The sequence below is a fragment of the Cyprinodon tularosa genome, unplaced genomic scaffold (assembly GCF_016077235.1).
Source record: "Cyprinodon tularosa strain WSP-4 unplaced genomic scaffold, ASM1607723v1 ctg121, whole genome shotgun sequence".
Classification (NCBI taxonomy): Eukaryota; Metazoa; Chordata; class Actinopteri; order Cyprinodontiformes; family Cyprinodontidae; genus Cyprinodon; species Cyprinodon tularosa.
The window spans coordinates 1628273-1646114 of NW_024038015.1; the positions used below are offsets into that span (position 1 = coordinate 1628273).

General features: G+C 38.4%; 1 protein-coding gene and 1 long non-coding RNA gene across 2 annotated transcripts; both read left to right on the top strand.

Moving 5' to 3' along the window:
- The first annotated feature begins 466 nt into the window (after nucleotides 1-466).
- On the top strand, nucleotides 467-7543 carry spty2d1 (SPT2 chromatin protein domain containing 1). The gene is made up of 6 exons (XM_038275639.1): nucleotides 467-1010; nucleotides 2129-2243; nucleotides 2956-4530; nucleotides 4957-5116; nucleotides 6808-6885; nucleotides 6992-7543. Exons 1-6 carry the CDS (start codon nucleotides 948-950, stop codon nucleotides 7080-7082), a joined length of 2082 nt encoding a protein of 693 aa, XP_038131567.1. The 5' UTR covers nucleotides 467-947; the 3' UTR covers nucleotides 7083-7543.
- A 4188-nt stretch (nucleotides 7544-11731) lies between these two features.
- LOC119776624 lies at nucleotides 11732-12617 on the top strand. Its single transcript, XR_005279803.1, has 3 exons — nucleotides 11732-11803; nucleotides 12037-12161; nucleotides 12606-12617. It is a non-coding gene; the product is annotated as an uncharacterized LOC119776624 (long non-coding RNA).
- Nucleotides 12618-17842: the final 5225 nt, after the last annotated feature.

Genomic DNA, 17842 nt, shown 5'->3' on the forward strand with positions numbered 1-17842 from the left:
GGCCAGCTGCTCTGTGCTTAGAAGAAAACGGGAAAAAGCGAAGTTCAGTGGTGAATGTTGTAAGTTTAGTTCAAAAAGGATGCAGCTGCTGAAATCGAACACAGCCTAATAAGATAAGATTTTTAGGCGGATATTACGTATGACACCGTAATGGCGGCTATGTCATTAATAAAACCTGGAGAAAATCTTATACTGGAATGGATTCACCATGAAGACTTTAACAGAAAACAATTATTGAAACAACGTTTATTTGATCACCAAACTGAAGTATAAACTGCTTTATATGACTAAATTTAATTTACTTATAACCCTAGTTTCACTAGATCCTTTAATAACAGCAGTGGGGTCGAGTGTGTTACATTTACACACTTGCAGTCAAGATAGTTCACCGTCATCTACGTCTATTGGGTTTCAGCGAAGATACCTGCTTCCGGTGCTCGAAGGCAAAACCGGATGTACGGAAAGTGAATCGTCTCCCTTCCGCACATTCAGCTTTGACCCTTTAATTTTTCCTTCTTGTATACACTGTTTATCTTTAAGATAACACAGAATTAAAAACTATTGATTTTTTAAACGAATTTTCTTTTATGTTAGTGTCGTTTAACCAGACGCGTATTTTGATAGATATTACCTCGTTTCCTACAAAGGGGAAGTTGCTTCTCCAAGAATCTCAGAGAGCTGACGTTAACAGCTGTGGACATACAGTTAGCTAAACTCGCTAGGGCATGTTTTCTTAATAAGTGATTTAGTAAAAGGGAAATGAACCGTTAAAGTTAAGGTTTTTTGTTCCCCGTAATTTGAGTCGAACTATAAACGGTTCTATCTGTGTAGCTGTCAAGCTAAACCTAGCATAGTGTCCAAATCCTAAACGGTTATTATCTCGGCTGTGCTAGCCAAGTTTAGCTTGGTTCGCTTCAGGCAGACATATTTCATCATCTGCTGCCAAAATGATGGACTTTGACAATATACTGGACATCGCCTCGCAAAACCAGGGTGTCAGCTGTGTACAAGTAAGTATAAGAACACCGCTTTCATAAAAAAAAAAAATGTCGGGAGGGGGGCACTTTCTATCTGAAAGTGTCAGTTTAATCGAAGTTCTGCCTCGTCCAACAAAATGACTAAGGCTTTTATATGGTTACAACTGATATGTCTCTTTTATTTATGGTATTGTGAAATAGTCTAGGCAAAATGAGTGCCTAAAATACTTAGTTTCAACCGGGGGTCTTCAACAGGGGGTCCGCGACCCCTAGGGGGTCCGCGGAGGTATGGCATGGGGGTCGCGAAAGTTTTGGTTGATTAAACTTTTATTTAATGTTCCCCACTTTAAATTTTCCCACTAATTGAAATGTCTTTAAATACACATTAACATGAATTCAACAAACTGTAGTAAACAGATAAATGGAGGCAGAAGATGTCTTTCAGTCATCAAAGCACACATTCAGCGACACACAGGAGCTCTTTCAAGCTGGGCACCATTTCATTCACAACACCTGTCCCATCAACCAGGAATCAGAATCAGAAGTACTTTAATAATCCCAGCGGTAAAATTACTTTCTTTACATTACTCCATCTGTAACCCCAGGCTCACTCCGACTCCGGTCTTACCGTTGCGGTGTGGTGGGTGCGGCGCCGCAGTGATTCCAAGTCATTAAAAAGACGTAAACCTCTCTCACCGGCTGCTGAGCTGTCCGGCTGCGGTTACCGAGACACTCCGGCGCTGCAGAAAATTCCGCAAGAAAGCTATCCTTGCGGCGTGCCGGAGAACCTCCGCAACAAGCTCTCGCAAATATCCTTATTTGGGCCGTGTTATCGCGTGAAGTTACGTGAACTCAAGTGAACTTCTGTTAAATCTCCGGACCTGTTGCCGGAGCCGCAGAGCCGCACTGCACCGTAATCAAAAGGGCGGTGTGAAAGGGGGTGTGCGGGAGTTGCGGTCTCTGTCGGCTCGGTAACCGCACCGGAGCCAGTGTGAGCAAGGGGTAATAGAGTGACTATAGGACCAGTTTGATATAACACAATTTCATTCATTATATATAATTAGGGGTCCCTGCTCCATCTTGCCACCAGTTTCGGGGTCCTTGGTCTGAAAAACGTTTTACACTGATGTCTTGGTCTTTCTTTTTTGCAGAGGAGATACAGTCTTCAGACTGGACCACCCAAAAAGGACCCAAAGTCTAAAGGTGTAAACCCTGCTGCTGTGCAGGCACTTCTGAAAAAGCGTCAACATGATTCAAGACGGAAAGGTATCTATGGCACTTTGTTCCTTTGTGCTCTGTTTTGGCAAAACTCAAACTAATAACACTCAGTTATTTGAAATAGAGATTGAAATTAGGTGATTAGACATTGCTGTGGATCTCCAGGTCCGAATCCAGTCTCTAGTTTTTCTTTTTCTTTTACCTCATCAACCTTCAGTGTTCGTATGTTGATGTAGTTTTGACTTTGATAAAAATCATGGCCTGTTTGAGAATCTATGCGGAAATTAATCAAATTCCAGGATTGTTAGATTTTTTTTTGTACAATTTTCCCATGGTGACCATCTACAACTCGCAGTTGTCAATAATAAGGTTAACGTTGATTTCAGTTGGTACCAGAAGTTCTTATTCTTTATCTTCAAACATTTTAATTCTGGGTGACAATTTATTTAGATAATTTTGTGGTCAAACAGTCACACATCTGTTTGACATCCAATAATTATTAGGAGTATTTTTGTTTTATGTATTTTTTGCTTTTAAGCACAAGCCAATCACTGCTCTTAGATGACGGCCCCTCACCTAGCAAAAAGGGTTTATTAAGATTTTTCTCAAAATGACATGTCTAAGAACTACTTGTAAATATTGGCCCGATACTTTAAAAATGGCTGTTCTTAGATCATTTTTTCCTTATTGGTGTATCTGTTTAAAATCTGTACAGTTACTGTTAATTTTATAAAAAGGTTTCTTTTGTCTTCTTTTTCAGAACTGGAAAATAAGAAACAAAAGGAGCAGCTATTGGCGAAGAGGGTTGAGTTGAAGTCGGATCGTAAAGCGCGAGCCATGGCGTCCAGAACGAAGGACAATTTCAAAGGCTACAATGGCGTTCCAGTGGTAGACATTCCTAAAAAGAGGGGCTCAAAAGGAGATAAGCAGCAAGATAATTTAAACAACTCTGGGGGGTTTAGGAATAACGCCATCAATCCATTAGACGATGAGGACAATTATGAGTATGAGCCGTCAGATTCAGAGGGAGAGCCTGAGCCAGAGATGCTAAGACCAGGGAAGGCTGTAAGCGTCGGTGGGGCCAGTGGTACCGGCAGACCGGTTTCAAAAAAACCTACTGGGCCGCCCAAACCTCCTCCTCCTGCCATGAACTTTGCCGAATTATTAAGATTGGCAGAGAAGAAGCAATTTGAGCCGGTTGAGCTAAAACCCAAAGTGAAAAAGGAAGAAAGGCTTCGCACAGCCGAAGAGATTCGTGAGCTGGAGATGGAGCGCAAGGCTAAAAGGCCTGACAAAAATAGAGACTCAAAGGCAGACATTGGAAGAGATTCCAGGTCCAGTTCAAGTTCAGTCAGAAAAAGCACTACAGAGAAGGAACAGAAACATAATCGAGCACAAAAGAACTCTATAGAGAAGCCAAGTCTGCCCAGTAGATCAGGAGGTAAAGCTCAGTCAGTGGTGACAAGTGACAGAGGATCGTCCTTTTCCAAGCCCTCTGTGAGTGATAAAGAGAGGATCAGAGAAAAGGTAGCACACAGTGACAGAGAACGGTCTAAGATGGGCATGTCCTCTACTTCAGCTGCTACAGTTGTTAAAAACCCTTCAAAAGCCCTCTCATCTCAGGTCTCAGCCAAACAAGTAGGCACCAGGCCTCCGTTTACTCAAAAACCCAGTACCTCAAGTGACCTTAGCTCAAGGAAAGATGCTTTTCCCTCGCATCAAAAAGTGGCTTCTGGTTTTCCAGGGAATAGGCCTTCCAATGCAATTACAGCTGGCCAAAAGTCTCTACAAAGAAGCTCACAGCAGACAAGACCAATTCAAGGCAGTGTATTAAAGCAGGGCGCTACAGCTGGAGGGATGAAGTCTAGCAAAGGAGATCCACAAAGGCCTGGAAATAATAATAATAATGTTATGCGGTCAAACGGCAGCTCAATGATGAGATCATCGTCAGGTGGTCCTTCTAAGATGGGGAACCAGAGCCAGGTGAGGCCTCCTGGAATGCCCCAAAATAAATCTGGTGGTGGGCCACAGGTCAGGCCAGGTGGCAGTGGTCCTGGAAGAGGTGGACCCCGACCTCCAGGATCTGGACCCCTTAGACCTGGTAGTGGAGGACAGGCGCCAGGGCGGCCAAACGGTAACCTTGGATTGGGGCCTGGTAGACCTAAGTGCACTGTTGTGTCAGAGACCATCTCATCCAAGAATGTGGGTGGACCTAGGCCAGGGGCTCCCCCTCGACCAGGCATGCCTCAAAGACCCGGGCTGGTTCCAGGAATGAGAGCAGGAATGCCCCCCAGACCTATGATGAACAGACCACCAGGGATGAACAGACCACCAGGTGAGAACTGGAAAGGGATTGATGTTGCTAGTTAAGAGCTAGATTTTTACAGTGTTATAGCATTTTTAAAGGTTTTCATCAGGATTAAAAAAAAAACACTCTTAGCAAGTATGTTAGAGAAAAAAGAACCAAAGTTTGTTTACTTGTTCAGTTTTGTTCTTGCTCAGGCCCATTTTCATTCAGAAGTTCATCAAAATCTGCTTTTTAGGTGTCTATAGTACATACTTATTTTTATAATTAATATTTTCTGAATTGTTTTGTGAGAGTAACAGAATTTTCCAGGCTGCCCCGAGTTTGGAAAATAATTAATCAACAAAAAAATCTTTTTTGGATTGAAAAATTGGAGCCTATCTTTAAATCAAAATCAATCCTCAAAGTCCTTTAGCACTAGACTTGCCACAAAATTTTTTTCCATTTCCTCTCCAGGAACCACGTTACCACCGATCACAATCGCATACAAAAGGAAGTATGAGGATGAGGAGGAAGACTATGACCCTGAAATGGACGATTTCATTGATGATGGAGGTGAAGAGCAAGATGAAATCTCCAGGCACATTAAGGAGATATTTGGTTATGATCGAACAAGGTGAGTGTTGTGTTCATAAGTCGTAGTCTTGTCCCTTAGGTTCCACATGGTGTTCACATTACATGTTAATTAGCCACTCTGCCAATAGAACCAGTTATTAATAGTCCCGTTAACACTAACCTCTGACCACCAATCCGTGCCGAGTTCGGACATAGCTTGGATCAGTTAACTGTGCCAAGCTTGGTTTCTTACGACAGTTTAAAAATAATGCTAGCACAGTTCTTTGCCTCCTAGTGACGATCCACGGTACTACTGCTCACAAGCAAATCAACAGGGCGGTGCCCGTAGCATTCAGGAAGTTATGCTTTGTTATCATTGTGAGATTTTGTTGTTAGCGGAGAGTCGGGCGAAGAAGGCAACCTTTGAATTTTTTTGTTTTTTGGAAGTGGATACAACAACAATAGTCTAATCCGGGCTTACAGACGCTTTGCAAAATCATCTCTGGAAATCATGTGGCACGTGGAAGCTAGTATTTTCATGAATGTCTGAAATTTCTTGATTACGGAGGCTGACTGTAAGGGGATGGCGCGGTCTGCTCATGCACGCTTTGTTACCTGAGAACTGAGCCAGAACTGAACGGCACCGGGCCCTACTGATGGACTAGTACCGTGTTAAACTTGGACAGATCTGTCTAAATATGTCTGGTGGTTCGGTTGAGTCTGGTTCAGTTTTGCGTGCCATTTACACTCCAGTTATCTCGGTTAGCGTGGTAGGACCGCTCTCGGCACGGTTTCAAAAGGGTAGTGTAAATGGGCTGATTTCTCAACTTAACTGGCCAGTAAACATACGTGATCTACGTTCCATAGAGAATCTGTGGAATACTAGTGATACCCCAAAATGGTGCGTGGTTTGTGTGGATGGCTGTTTTTAGAGCTGCCTTCAACACCACACCTTCTGTTGCCTCTCCCTACCGGCTTCAGTTGTTAAAACAGTTGTGCTGGATGTTGCTCTCCTTTTGTTCTGTGGACAGCCAGAGGGAGGGGGCCCCATTGTTTTTCAGACTGATGAATGTTTCCTGACTGAGTGGCTTCTAAATAGAATAACATATAACACTAGACCCCAAAGGTACAGACAAGCTGAAGGCTGTTTATAAAGGAACCTCACTGGAAAAATTATCTAGAAACAAGTAAAAACTTCCTTAAAAAAGTATATTTACCCTTAAAATGAGATAGTTTGCCAATGGAATTAGTATTTTTACCCTTAAAAAAAGATAATTATATAACATACACTTGAAATAAGACAATGCAATTGTGTTTTCTTATTTTAAGTGTAAATTGTCTTGTTCCATTGGCAAAGTGTCTACTTTAGCTCCTCAATCCAAGAATAAATGCACTTATTTTAAGAAAAAAATACTTATCTAGATTTCGATTTTTTTTCCAGTGCTGGGCTTCCTTAAAACCTCAACATCATCACGTTTTAACTTAAAAAAAAAATCCTAAAACTGTAGCGATTGAAATGTACCTCCATGTTGGCCGCTTACTGAATTATTGAACAGATTCATTTATAGAATTGATTCTCTTTATAATCAGAGATGTAGTGGTCCTTAAGCAGAGTTTGCATTATAGGTTTCTTTCAAAATAGAATTATTCATCAACATCATTCATCAATTTTCATCAATTTGTTTAGATTATGCTTTATGAAAAGAACAGTAATTTATAAGACTCTAACCTTTCTTCCCTTTTAATCCTCAGATACAAAGATGAAAGTGATTATGCTCTTAAATTTATGGAGAGCAGCTGGAAAGACTTGCAGAAAGAAGAGGCCCGGAGGTATTAAACATACATTCAATCATACTATCGGTTCATTTAATCTACTGATAATAATTATATACTTTAACCGGATATATTTTTGCTCTCTCAATTATTTCTGCTTTAGCTTAAGAATGGCTGTGCAGGAGGACCTGGAGGAGGAGAGGCGGGAGGAAGAGGAGCTCAAAAGAAAGGCCAAGAGGAAAAAGATTGCCTAAGCTCCATTCCTGTTTTGTCAAATTAAACCTTCCATCATCCTTGATGGTATAGTGGCTTTATGATGTTAAATCATAAAGCCCCTTGTCCAATCTTTCCTGTGTTGCATTAGAGACTACAGTACGTTTTGATAAAACATTTCTAGTGAAAGATGAGCTAATAAAAGACGATATGCACAACTCATTGAAAGCAGTAGAAATTTAAGTTTTCATGTCCTTATTTATTTCCCCTACAGACTCCTGGATTTACATTCTGAAAAGAAATGAACTGTAACAAACATGAATGAGGTTTTTTTTTTTTATGTAACAATAACCGACAGTTGCAAATTCCTTTCAGTATATTTTCCTGTTACTTTTTCAAGCAGTTAAACACATTGACAGTTGTGCAGAAAAAGTTACAATTTCAAAGGTTGTGTAAAGTAATTTGACATGTATGATTACATAAAGGATTTTATTTAACTGCAGTGTATCTTGTCAGTTTTTTTCTTGGATTATGAATACTTAAGCATATGTTCATAAGCTGAAATTACAACCTTCCCAGTTTATTAAAGGTCATGTGCTCTTCATTCAAAAAGTTGCATGCAACTTTCTTTTCTGATTGTCACTGCAGACGTATGGAGACAAATTCTTACAAGTAAGGAAATGCTTTTCAGCCATCCTTAATAAACTTGGCCATAACTCTACAAGTCAATTTAAGAAAGTAACAGGATGTGGTTATTGATTGATTGACTTTATTGATCTCACAGTGGAGGAATTTACTCATTACATCAGTTTAAATAGTCAAAAGAGAAGAATGTGCCAAAGGAAGAGAAAGGACAGTCCATCAACATATGACAGTATTTGCTTTTTTTTTTTTTGTTGCAGGATTATTACAGAGGGTTATTGCACAGGCTGCTTGGATTTGTATTTGTAGAGATGGATATTTATATATATATATTTAAAAATATATATATTGCACAGGGTATTAAATAGTAATTGCACATTATACATTACACAAGTTATTGCCGTTGTGTTGCATTGTAGAATCTGGTGGCAGCAGGGATGAATGACCTGCAGTAGCGCATCTTTTTACAAACTGTAAAAGCTACAGTCGTGGTTGAAATCTTGCAAAACAAAGTCAAATCTCATTCGCAGTTTTTATGCTTTTGAAGTCCTGGGTTATCCTGGAAGAAATGTTGATATTTACAACAGTAGTAGTAGTAGTTTTAAAGACTATTTGTGTGTGTCTGAAGCTAAAATGTTAGTATAGATAGAAGACATATAGTGATAATTCAAGTCTAAATGATGTCTAGAGCTGACTATTTGCCATTAAAATCCTGTCAAATGGAAGCTCTATTATTTTTGCACTGTGTCCCGAGCCCGTAACTTTATCAGTGACCCCTCACACCCCCACAATGGACGGGGATGAGGCTTTGGATGCAACTCCAGCAGATTCCGAAACAGCTTCTTCCCCACCACCATCGAACAGGTGAATGTTGAAAAAAAAAGAAAAACTAAATTGAAAAAAAAAAAGTAAATTAACGTCATGGTCTCTGCATCAAACTGACCAAATCAATGCGTATTTTTGCACCACGTTTTTTTTTCTCCCAATGTTTACATTTGATCGCTGCTACATTTTAACAAATGGAAAATGTAATGAGAGCCATACAAAAAGACAATAACATTTGTCTAAGGTATGGAGGACCGATCCTGCCATAATTTGAAATTAATACAGAAATAAATAAATTGTCCAAAAATAAATAAGCATACAATTAATTGCCCCCCAAAAATACAATAAACAAATAAATGTAGATAGAAATTAAATTATACAGTAAGATATAAATGTATATATATCACTTTTTAATTAGCTTCTTTCATTTTTCACCTTTTTAATAATTACCTTATTTGTTTATTGTCAATTATAATCTTCAACTTTATTTATTACTTATTTCTTTAAGTATTTATTTACAGGTGCTGGTCATAAAATTAGAACATCATGAAAAAGTAGATTGATTTCAGTAATTCCATTTAAAAAGTGAAACTTGTATATTATATTCATACATTACATACAAACTCATATATTTCAGATGTTTATTTTGTTTAATTTTGATGATTACAAATGACAACAAATGAAAATCTCAAATTCATCATATCAGAAAATTAGAATATTACTGAAGACCAATAAAAACAAAGGATTTATAGAAATGTTGGCCAACTGAAAAGTATGAACATGAAAAGTATGAGCATGTACAGCACTCAGTATTTAGTTGGGCCTCCTTTGGCCTGTATTACTGCAGCAATGCGGCGTGGCATGGAGTCGATCAGTCTGTGGCACTGCTCAGGTGTTATGATAGCCCAGGTTGCTCTAATAGTGGCTTTTAGCTCTTCTGAATTGTTGGGTCTGGTGTATTGCATCTTCTTCTTCACAATACCCCATAGATTTTCTATGGGGTTAAGGTCAGGAGAGTTTGCTGGCCAATTAAGAACAGGGATACCATGGTCCTTCAACCAGGTACTGGTAGCTTTGGCACTGTGTGCAGGTGCCAAGTCCTGTTGGAAAATGAAATCTGCATCTCTAAAAAGTTGGTCAGCTGCAGGAAGCATGAAGTGCTCTAAAACTTCCTGGTATGTGGCTGCGTTGACCCTGGACCTCAGAAAACACAATGGACCAACACCAGCAGATGACATGGCACCCCAAACCATCACTGACTGTGGAAACTTTACACTGGACTTCAAGCAACGTGGATGAAGTGCCTCTCTTCTTTTCCTCCAGACTCTGGGACCTTGATTTCCAAAGGAAATGCAAAATTTACTTTCATCTGAGAACATGACTTTGGACCACTCACCAGCAGTCCAGTCCTGTTTCTCTTTAGCCCAGGCAAGACGCTTCTGACGCTGTCTGTGGTTCAAGAGTGGCTTGACACAAGGAATGCGACAGCAGAAACCCATGTCTTTCATACGTCTGTGTGTGGTGGTTCTTGAAGCACTCACTCCAGCTGCAGTCCACTCTTTGTGAATCTCCCCCACATTTTTGAATGGGTTTTGTTTCACAATCCTCTCCAGGGTGCGGTTATCTCTCTTGCTTGTACACTTTTTTCGACCACATCTTTTCCTTCCCTTCGCCTCTCTATTAATGTGCTTGGACACTGAGCTCTGTGAACAGCCAGCCTCTTTAGCGATGACCTTTTGTGTCTTGCCCTCCTTGTGCAAGGTGTCGATGGTCGTCTTTTGGACAACTGTCAAGTCAGCAGTCTTCCCCATGATTGTGTAGCCTATAGAACTAGACTGAAAGACCATTTAAAGGCTTTTGCAGGTGGTTTGAGTTAATTAGCTGATTAGAGTGTGGCACCAGGGGCCATCAATTTTGAACCTTTTCACAATATTCTAATTTTCTGATATGATGAATTTGAGATTTTCATTTGTTGTCATTTGTAATCATCAAAATTAAACAAAATAAACATCTGAAATATATGAGTTTGTATGTAATGTATGAATATAATATACAAGTTTCACTTTTTAAGTGGAATTACTGAAATCAATCTACTTTTTCATGATATTCTAATTTTATGACCAGCACCTGTATGTGCATGTTATACCATTTTTATCTGTATTATTCTTTCTTTCTATTTTTTTTTACCCTATTTATTTCGTCAATGCTATTTATTTCTGGCCGTCGTTTTTACATTTCTGTATGCATTTCTGCCTCATTATGCAAATGAGGACAAAAATACAAAAATAATTTATATTTCTTCAATAGCTTCCAGGTCATGTGACCTTCTGATTCAAATTCTTTGTGAAATTGTTATACTACATTAACCTGATGAGGCACACTCATTTTTATTCCATTTGTTCCTTTGTTCATTGTTAAACATTTTTTATTATAAAAATAATTGCTATTTCTTCAATAGCTTCCAGGTCATATGACCCACTGACTCCAAGCAAGATATGCTTAACTAAGATTTTTTTTTTGTTGAATGTTATTTTGCGGATATATTCTTTATACATACATTGTTTAGATTTACCTATATATTTCTACTCCTTTTATAGAATAGAAAATGTCTTAATAGAGGGATTATCAGGCAAGGTCACTCTACGTCACTTCCGGCACCAATGCGCATGTCGCCTGCAGAAAGAGCCGCTAACATGTCTTGTTGTGCTGTCGGTTGCACGAACCGTTTTGATAAAAACAATAAAACGCGCAAGTTTTACCGAATCCCATCAACTGGCACCCCTTTCAAGGCAAACAAGAGACGTCTTTGGTTGCAAGCCATCAGAAGAAGCGATTGGAACGAGCAGATGATTAAAAATGCATCAATCTGCAGCGATCACTTTATATCAGGTAAGTCTTATCTATAAAAAAGCTAAACGGCATCGCTGGTTTTACAAACAATGGTTTTACATACAATTATTAAGTATTACATATATAAACGGGATTAATGAATCGTACAAAACACATTGGAGCATAACTAGCATACAAGCTAATGTACCTTCATTCAGTCTTATCAAGTTGCAACTCATCGGGTCAGCCATAAGTTTTATCATTAACATCATCACGTTGTCTGGTCTAAACTTCTCTGTGTGTGCTGTCTTTTCAATTGATTGACTAGTGTCTGTTGATGATGATGATGATTGCTTCAATTCATTATTTGTACAGGAGAGGCATCAGACGACATCCCAGACTTTGTCCCGTCTATCTTTCCATACTCAATCCAGCCCGGCAAAGACGGTGTTGCAAAACTGGAGCGGTAAGTATCACATCTGTGTGCTTGATTGTTGTCTGATTACAAGCATGACTCCACATAGTATGACTGGAAGTGCAAAGAAAAAATATTGATATATTGTAGCTATATAGGTTACCCGGGTTAAAGGTCAGAGCATGGAGTTTTTATTAGACATCTCATATGGAGAGTTGGGATGACTGAGCATGTGATTTGTATGGACTTGAATTCAGGAGATTGTTCTCTCCTGTGTGTTTCAGATATAAGAGAAAAAGAAGAAGGGATGCAACCCCCAGCAGGTGTCCAGAAGATGGACATCAGTGTACACCCTCTTCCATCTCTCCAACTGAGTGTGGAATAGAGGCTGGTGCTGATCTATATAATGGTATGAAACCTTATTACTAACCGGACCAAGACGGCCTGCAAACTCATTTGGATTTTTATAAAGGGACGTAGATCTGTGTGTTCCTAAATGTTAACATATTAATTATTGCAGAATAGAAAGGTCACTAGTGTACGGAAGAGGTTTAGGGCCACTGAAAAAAAAAAAAAAAAGTAAACTGATTTTAAAATTTTATTTCAGTTTAGTATGGGAAAAAAGTCAGAATTCTGACTTTTTTCCCATACTATACTGAAATAAAATAAACAAAAACAGTTAACTTTTTTTTTTTTCCAGTGGCCCTTATCCTCTTCCGTACTAGTGGGATTAATCAGTTAGTAATGTTCATATTTGTTGCGAACAGGTATTTGCCCACAGTGTGACTTATCACCCAGAATGTAACCATTTGTTTTTTGTAAAGATAATGTAAAATTTGTATTTATTTTTCAGAAGGTATGGTCCAAAAGACTGTCCATGATGACCTCCAGCTGAAGTACAGCCAACTTCATACAGAGTGTGATAACCTGCGTGAGGACATCAACAAACTGAAAACAGAGAATGAACAATTAAAAGAAATGCTCGGGACTGCACAGTTTCTATTTTGCGTCACTGAAGTGTAAAGCAGCACAGGTGCTGTTTTTCACAGGTCTAACCAGTGCCCTCTTTAATTGGGTCCTGCAGACGATTAAGGACAGTGTTGAGGTCATCCGTGGCTCTCTGACCCTAGAGGATCATCTTTTGGCTGTACTCATGAAACTCAGATTAGGACTCACCAACAAGGATATTGCATTCAGATTTAATGTTAACGAATGTGACATCTCTAAAATCTTAAGAAGTTGGCTGCCTATTATGTCTCAGATTTTGAAACCTTTAATCAAGTGGCCAAGTAAGCATGCTATTTTAAAGAATATGCCAAAATGTTTCAAACCTAAATACCAGCGTTGCAGGTGCATTATTAACTGCACAGAAATTTTTTATTAACAGACCAACAAATTTAACAGCCAGAGCCCAAACATATTCAAATTATAAGAGCCATAACACGGTTAAGTATTTGGTTGGCATGTCACCTGCAGGAGCAATTACATTTCTGTCTGCAGGTTGGGGTGGGCGTGTTTCTGATAAACAACTTTCAGCCGAGTCTGGATTTTATGACCTTCTACAAGTAAATGATGAGATACTAGCAGATCGTGGTTTTACCATTAGAGATGAGCTTGCCTTGCGTGGTGCTACCCTGAGGATCCCTCACTTTACCAAAGGTAAAAAGCAGTTGTCTGCTCAAGAGGTGGAAACATCGAGGCGTTTGTCCAATGTTAAAATACACATTGAAAGAATAATAGGGAGATGGAAAACTTTCCGAATTCTTACTACTGTTATTCCTTTATCCCAGGTGGACCTGTTAGATGACATTGTAATTGTTTGTGCAGCATTGACAAACATTTGCAAATGCATAGTCCCTAGAAAATAAATTAAAAGCCCTTAATTGAATTGTGCCAAAATTAAGGCCTTAATGTTGTTAACATCTATGAATTGAGGTTTAAATGTCATTGAATATTATTTTTTTTTTGAAAAAAATGATTGCCTAAGTATTTTCACTGCATAAGCTCATTGAACATTCAAAAGCTGTGGTTTAAAACATTTTGCAGCAGTTTTGGTTCAAAATGTGTGTTGTATCCAGTTTGCTTTTGAATATTGAGATTTTTCCTTATTCCTCTGTTGTATGATATATTTCAAAATCTTAAATGAAATATGCAGATATTTTGCTTTGTGTTTTGCCATTGAAAAGAATACAATTCAATCAGCTGATACCTGTGTACACCCTGTGTAAATATTAATAAAGTATTCAAGAGTCAAGGAAACATTGAAATATATTTATTCTTGTGCATGTAACCAATAATAAAAATAACAATATTAAACAATCTTGTCATAAGATGCACACTGAGAACCTTAGTGCATACTTTGAATGGTAAGCACAGGTACAGTTACAACTCTATTTTTCAGAGTGCATTTTTTCTAGTTTTTCTGTTTTTTGCGCTGATCACAATACCATTCTTTAGCCTTTCTTTTTACTTTTGCACATTCGTAATGGAAATGCCTATTGCACTTTGCACAGGTGGGAATGAATGTCCGGCCACTGAATTTTTGGGCCATTTTTTCTCGTCATTTATCCACTCACCGGCATGTAACGCGTATGGGTCATTAAGACGTATTCCATTAACTAGTGTTAATTTAGCAGCATAACTTATTTTATCACTAGGTGATAAACTGTTGTAGAACGCTGACAACATCGCTAGTTAGCAGATCGCAACTGCTAAATAACCGCGTATAATCACAACATTCGACCAGACGCTTTAAAGGACCCGGCACTTTTTGCAGTCAAGATGCGCGCGCATCCGCCGTGTTGATAAACAAATAATCCCTCTATAGTCCCACAATGGGGAAATTTACAGCAGCAAAAAGATAGTTGAAAATGGTCACACAAATGTGGACCTTAGAAAATGTCTAAGAATAATATAATAGGGAAGAGTGAAAATATAAACAATAAAATACTGTAAAGTGTTTTAACAATATCAAACTGTGCACCTGGAGAATAAATAACCAGTATGCAGCTATGGACATTTTTACAGTAATGGATATGTGAAAATAGCAGCAACATCAGAGATGTGCAAAATGAAAGCAGAATGTTATTTATGGAGAGATATTTGTGCCATCGGTTTGAGCGCGCAGGAACCAATCCGAGCGCGCAGTGAGACAACACGCGCGCGCGCAAAACCGGTCTGGCGCGCGCTCAACTCTGAAAAACCCTCTCAACACACTGTTCTCGCGCTCAGTTTCATCTCTGCGCGTGCTCGAATCCGTCTCTGCTCGCGCTCGCTCGACCTGCTCTCTCTCCGCGCTCAACACCAGCTGTGCGCTCGGCTGTTTCTCCGCTCGCTCGACTCTCTGCGCTCGCAACTTCAGCAATGTATGTAAATGAACCATACCATCAGCCAATCACACTCAGCTTCTTTTCATCCAATGAAAGCATTCCTTCCTTCTTCTTCTTTTCTATCATGGCGGTTCGCAAGCAACTTCAAGGTGCATACCGCCACCTACTGTTCATGAGTGTGTAGCAACATTGTTTTACATCTATTAAATTCTATTTTTTAATTTTGCATTCTGAAGATAACTAAATAATGCTTTCCTTAATCTATAAACATCCTTTATATTTCCTTTATTTCCCAATAATCCTTTAAGACTCCATTCTTGGCCTGTCATTTCAACTACTCTTCTCAATTTTTCCCTTTCAGGTTCATATGTTTTACAGTTCATTAATATGTAAGCATTCGTTCCAAATACTACATCCGGTTAGATGAAAAAAAAATAAATAAATAAATAAAAACACAATCAGGAAAATCAAACTACTCTTACAGTTATTTTGTCAACATTCCTAAGATAGTACTATAAAATATCTTGAATTATCTCAAATAAACTTCAGTAAAACAGTTATTAGATCATTGCCTCATCCATCTCTTTTACCTGCTATTGACATGGATTTAAATTTGCTGTTTTAAAAGAAAAATAAGGAGGATATTTCAGGTTCCAGTATGGTTCAACAGTATATAGATAATGTTTTGGATCATATTGGCCTTACTCTTAGCTTTTGTGGCGGGTGTTTCTTCTTTTTGTTGTTTTTTATGGAGGTTGGCAAACAACAATTACCGCCACCAACTGAAAAATCCTGTTTATCAAATTATTCTTTTTAATATATATAATAAAGAATAACCCTCTTATTTAGAGTCCATCTGTAAAAGGTCTTCTAAATAATAATTGTTGAATTTCAGATCAGGTCTGCTGTCTGAATAATTGCGTTTAAATTAATATAACGGTCGCTGATCTAAAATCAGAGCAAACTAAACTTCTTAATGGAACGATTTCTTCAATCCATTGTAAGGCCAATATGATCCAAAACATTTCTCCTTTGTAGGCTGAATTCCATCACTGATTCTTTTACCCGATTTAAAAATAAATTATGAAACTAAAACAAAACACCATTCCTAATATTGGAATATTTTGAAGCATCCATAAAAAATTTAACATATCCATAATATTTTTTATCTATATATTGTTGAACCATACTGGAACCTGAAATATCCTCCTTATTTTTCTTTTAAAACATCAAATTTAAATCCATGTCAATAGCAGGTAAAAGAGATGGATGAGGCAATGATCTAATAACTGTTTTACTGAAGTTTATTTGAGATAATTCAAGATATTTTATAGTACTATCTTAGGAATGTTGACAAAATAACTGTAAGAGTTGTTTGATTTTCCTGATTGTGTTTTTATTTATTTATGTATTTTTTTTCATCTAACCGGATGTAGTATTTGGAACGAATGCTTACATATTAATGAACTGTAAAACATATGAACCTGAAAGGGAAAAATTGAGAAGAGTAGTTGAAATGACAGGCCAAGAATGGAGTCTTAAAGGATTATTGGGAAATAAAGGAAATATAAAGGATGTTTATAGATTAAGGAAAGCATTATTTAGTTATCTTCAGAATGCAAAATTAAAAAATAGAATTTAATAGATGTAAAACAATGTTGCTACACACTCATGAACAGTAGGTGGCGGTATGCACCTTAAAGTTGCTTGCGATCCGCCATGATAGAAAAGAAGAAGAAGAAGGAAGGAATGCTTTCATTGGATGAAAAGAAGCTGAGTGTGATTGGCTGATGGTATGGTTCATTTACATACATTGCTGAAGTTGCGAGCGCAGAGAGTCGAGCGAGCGGAGAAACAGCCGAGCGCACAGCTGGTGTTGAGCGCGGAGAGAGAGCAGGTCGAGCGAGCGCGAGCAGAGACGGATTCGAGCACGCGCAGAGATGAAACTGAGCGCGAGAGTTGAGCGCGCGCCAGACCGGTTTTGCGCGCGCGCGTGTTGTCTCACTGCGCGCTCGGATTGGTTCCTGCGCGCTCAAACCGATGGCACAAATATCTCTCCATAGTTATTTAACTGACTAAGGTTTCTATCATTACATTTGATTTTAGTTGTTCCTGCTCCCGGTGGTTGGAACCTTAATTCCACTCAATAAAAAATAAAGAAATAAACAAACAGTTTTGAAAACTTCGGTATTGATTCTTTTCCCGCTTTTTTTTGTCAACGGTCATCATGGTTGCTAAGCAACATAGCCTTTGGCGGTAAATTTGCCGAAGAGTAGACCTGTTTTAATTCAAAGCCAAAAGTATTCCAGTCTCCTTATTTTCATGGACTTCGGAGGCTCCAGTTTAGGTACGGTAGACTGCGTTCTTGGAGGATGCAGCCCATGAATTCGAACAGAGCCCAAAGCTATGTAAAGCATAGATTTGAAGTCCTTTTTAATTATGGCAGGATTGGTCCTCCACATAAGTCTAAGTGATCAAATAGGAAAATAGAGGCCTCTTCAAATATCCTATTCTACGGAAGAGGATTAGTTAACTGATTATTAAATTTTATTTCACATGGGAAAAAAGTCAGAATTCAGACTTTTTTCTCAGAATTCTGAGAGATTAATCTCAGAATTCTGAATTTAACCTCAGAATTCTGACTTTAATCCCAGAATTTTGGATCTTAATGCTATTCAGGTTTTTAGCTCACTCTTTATCATTTTAACCACTATTAAGTTTTTCTGGTAAGATTTTTTCTTGTTGAGAGTTTTAAAAGTGA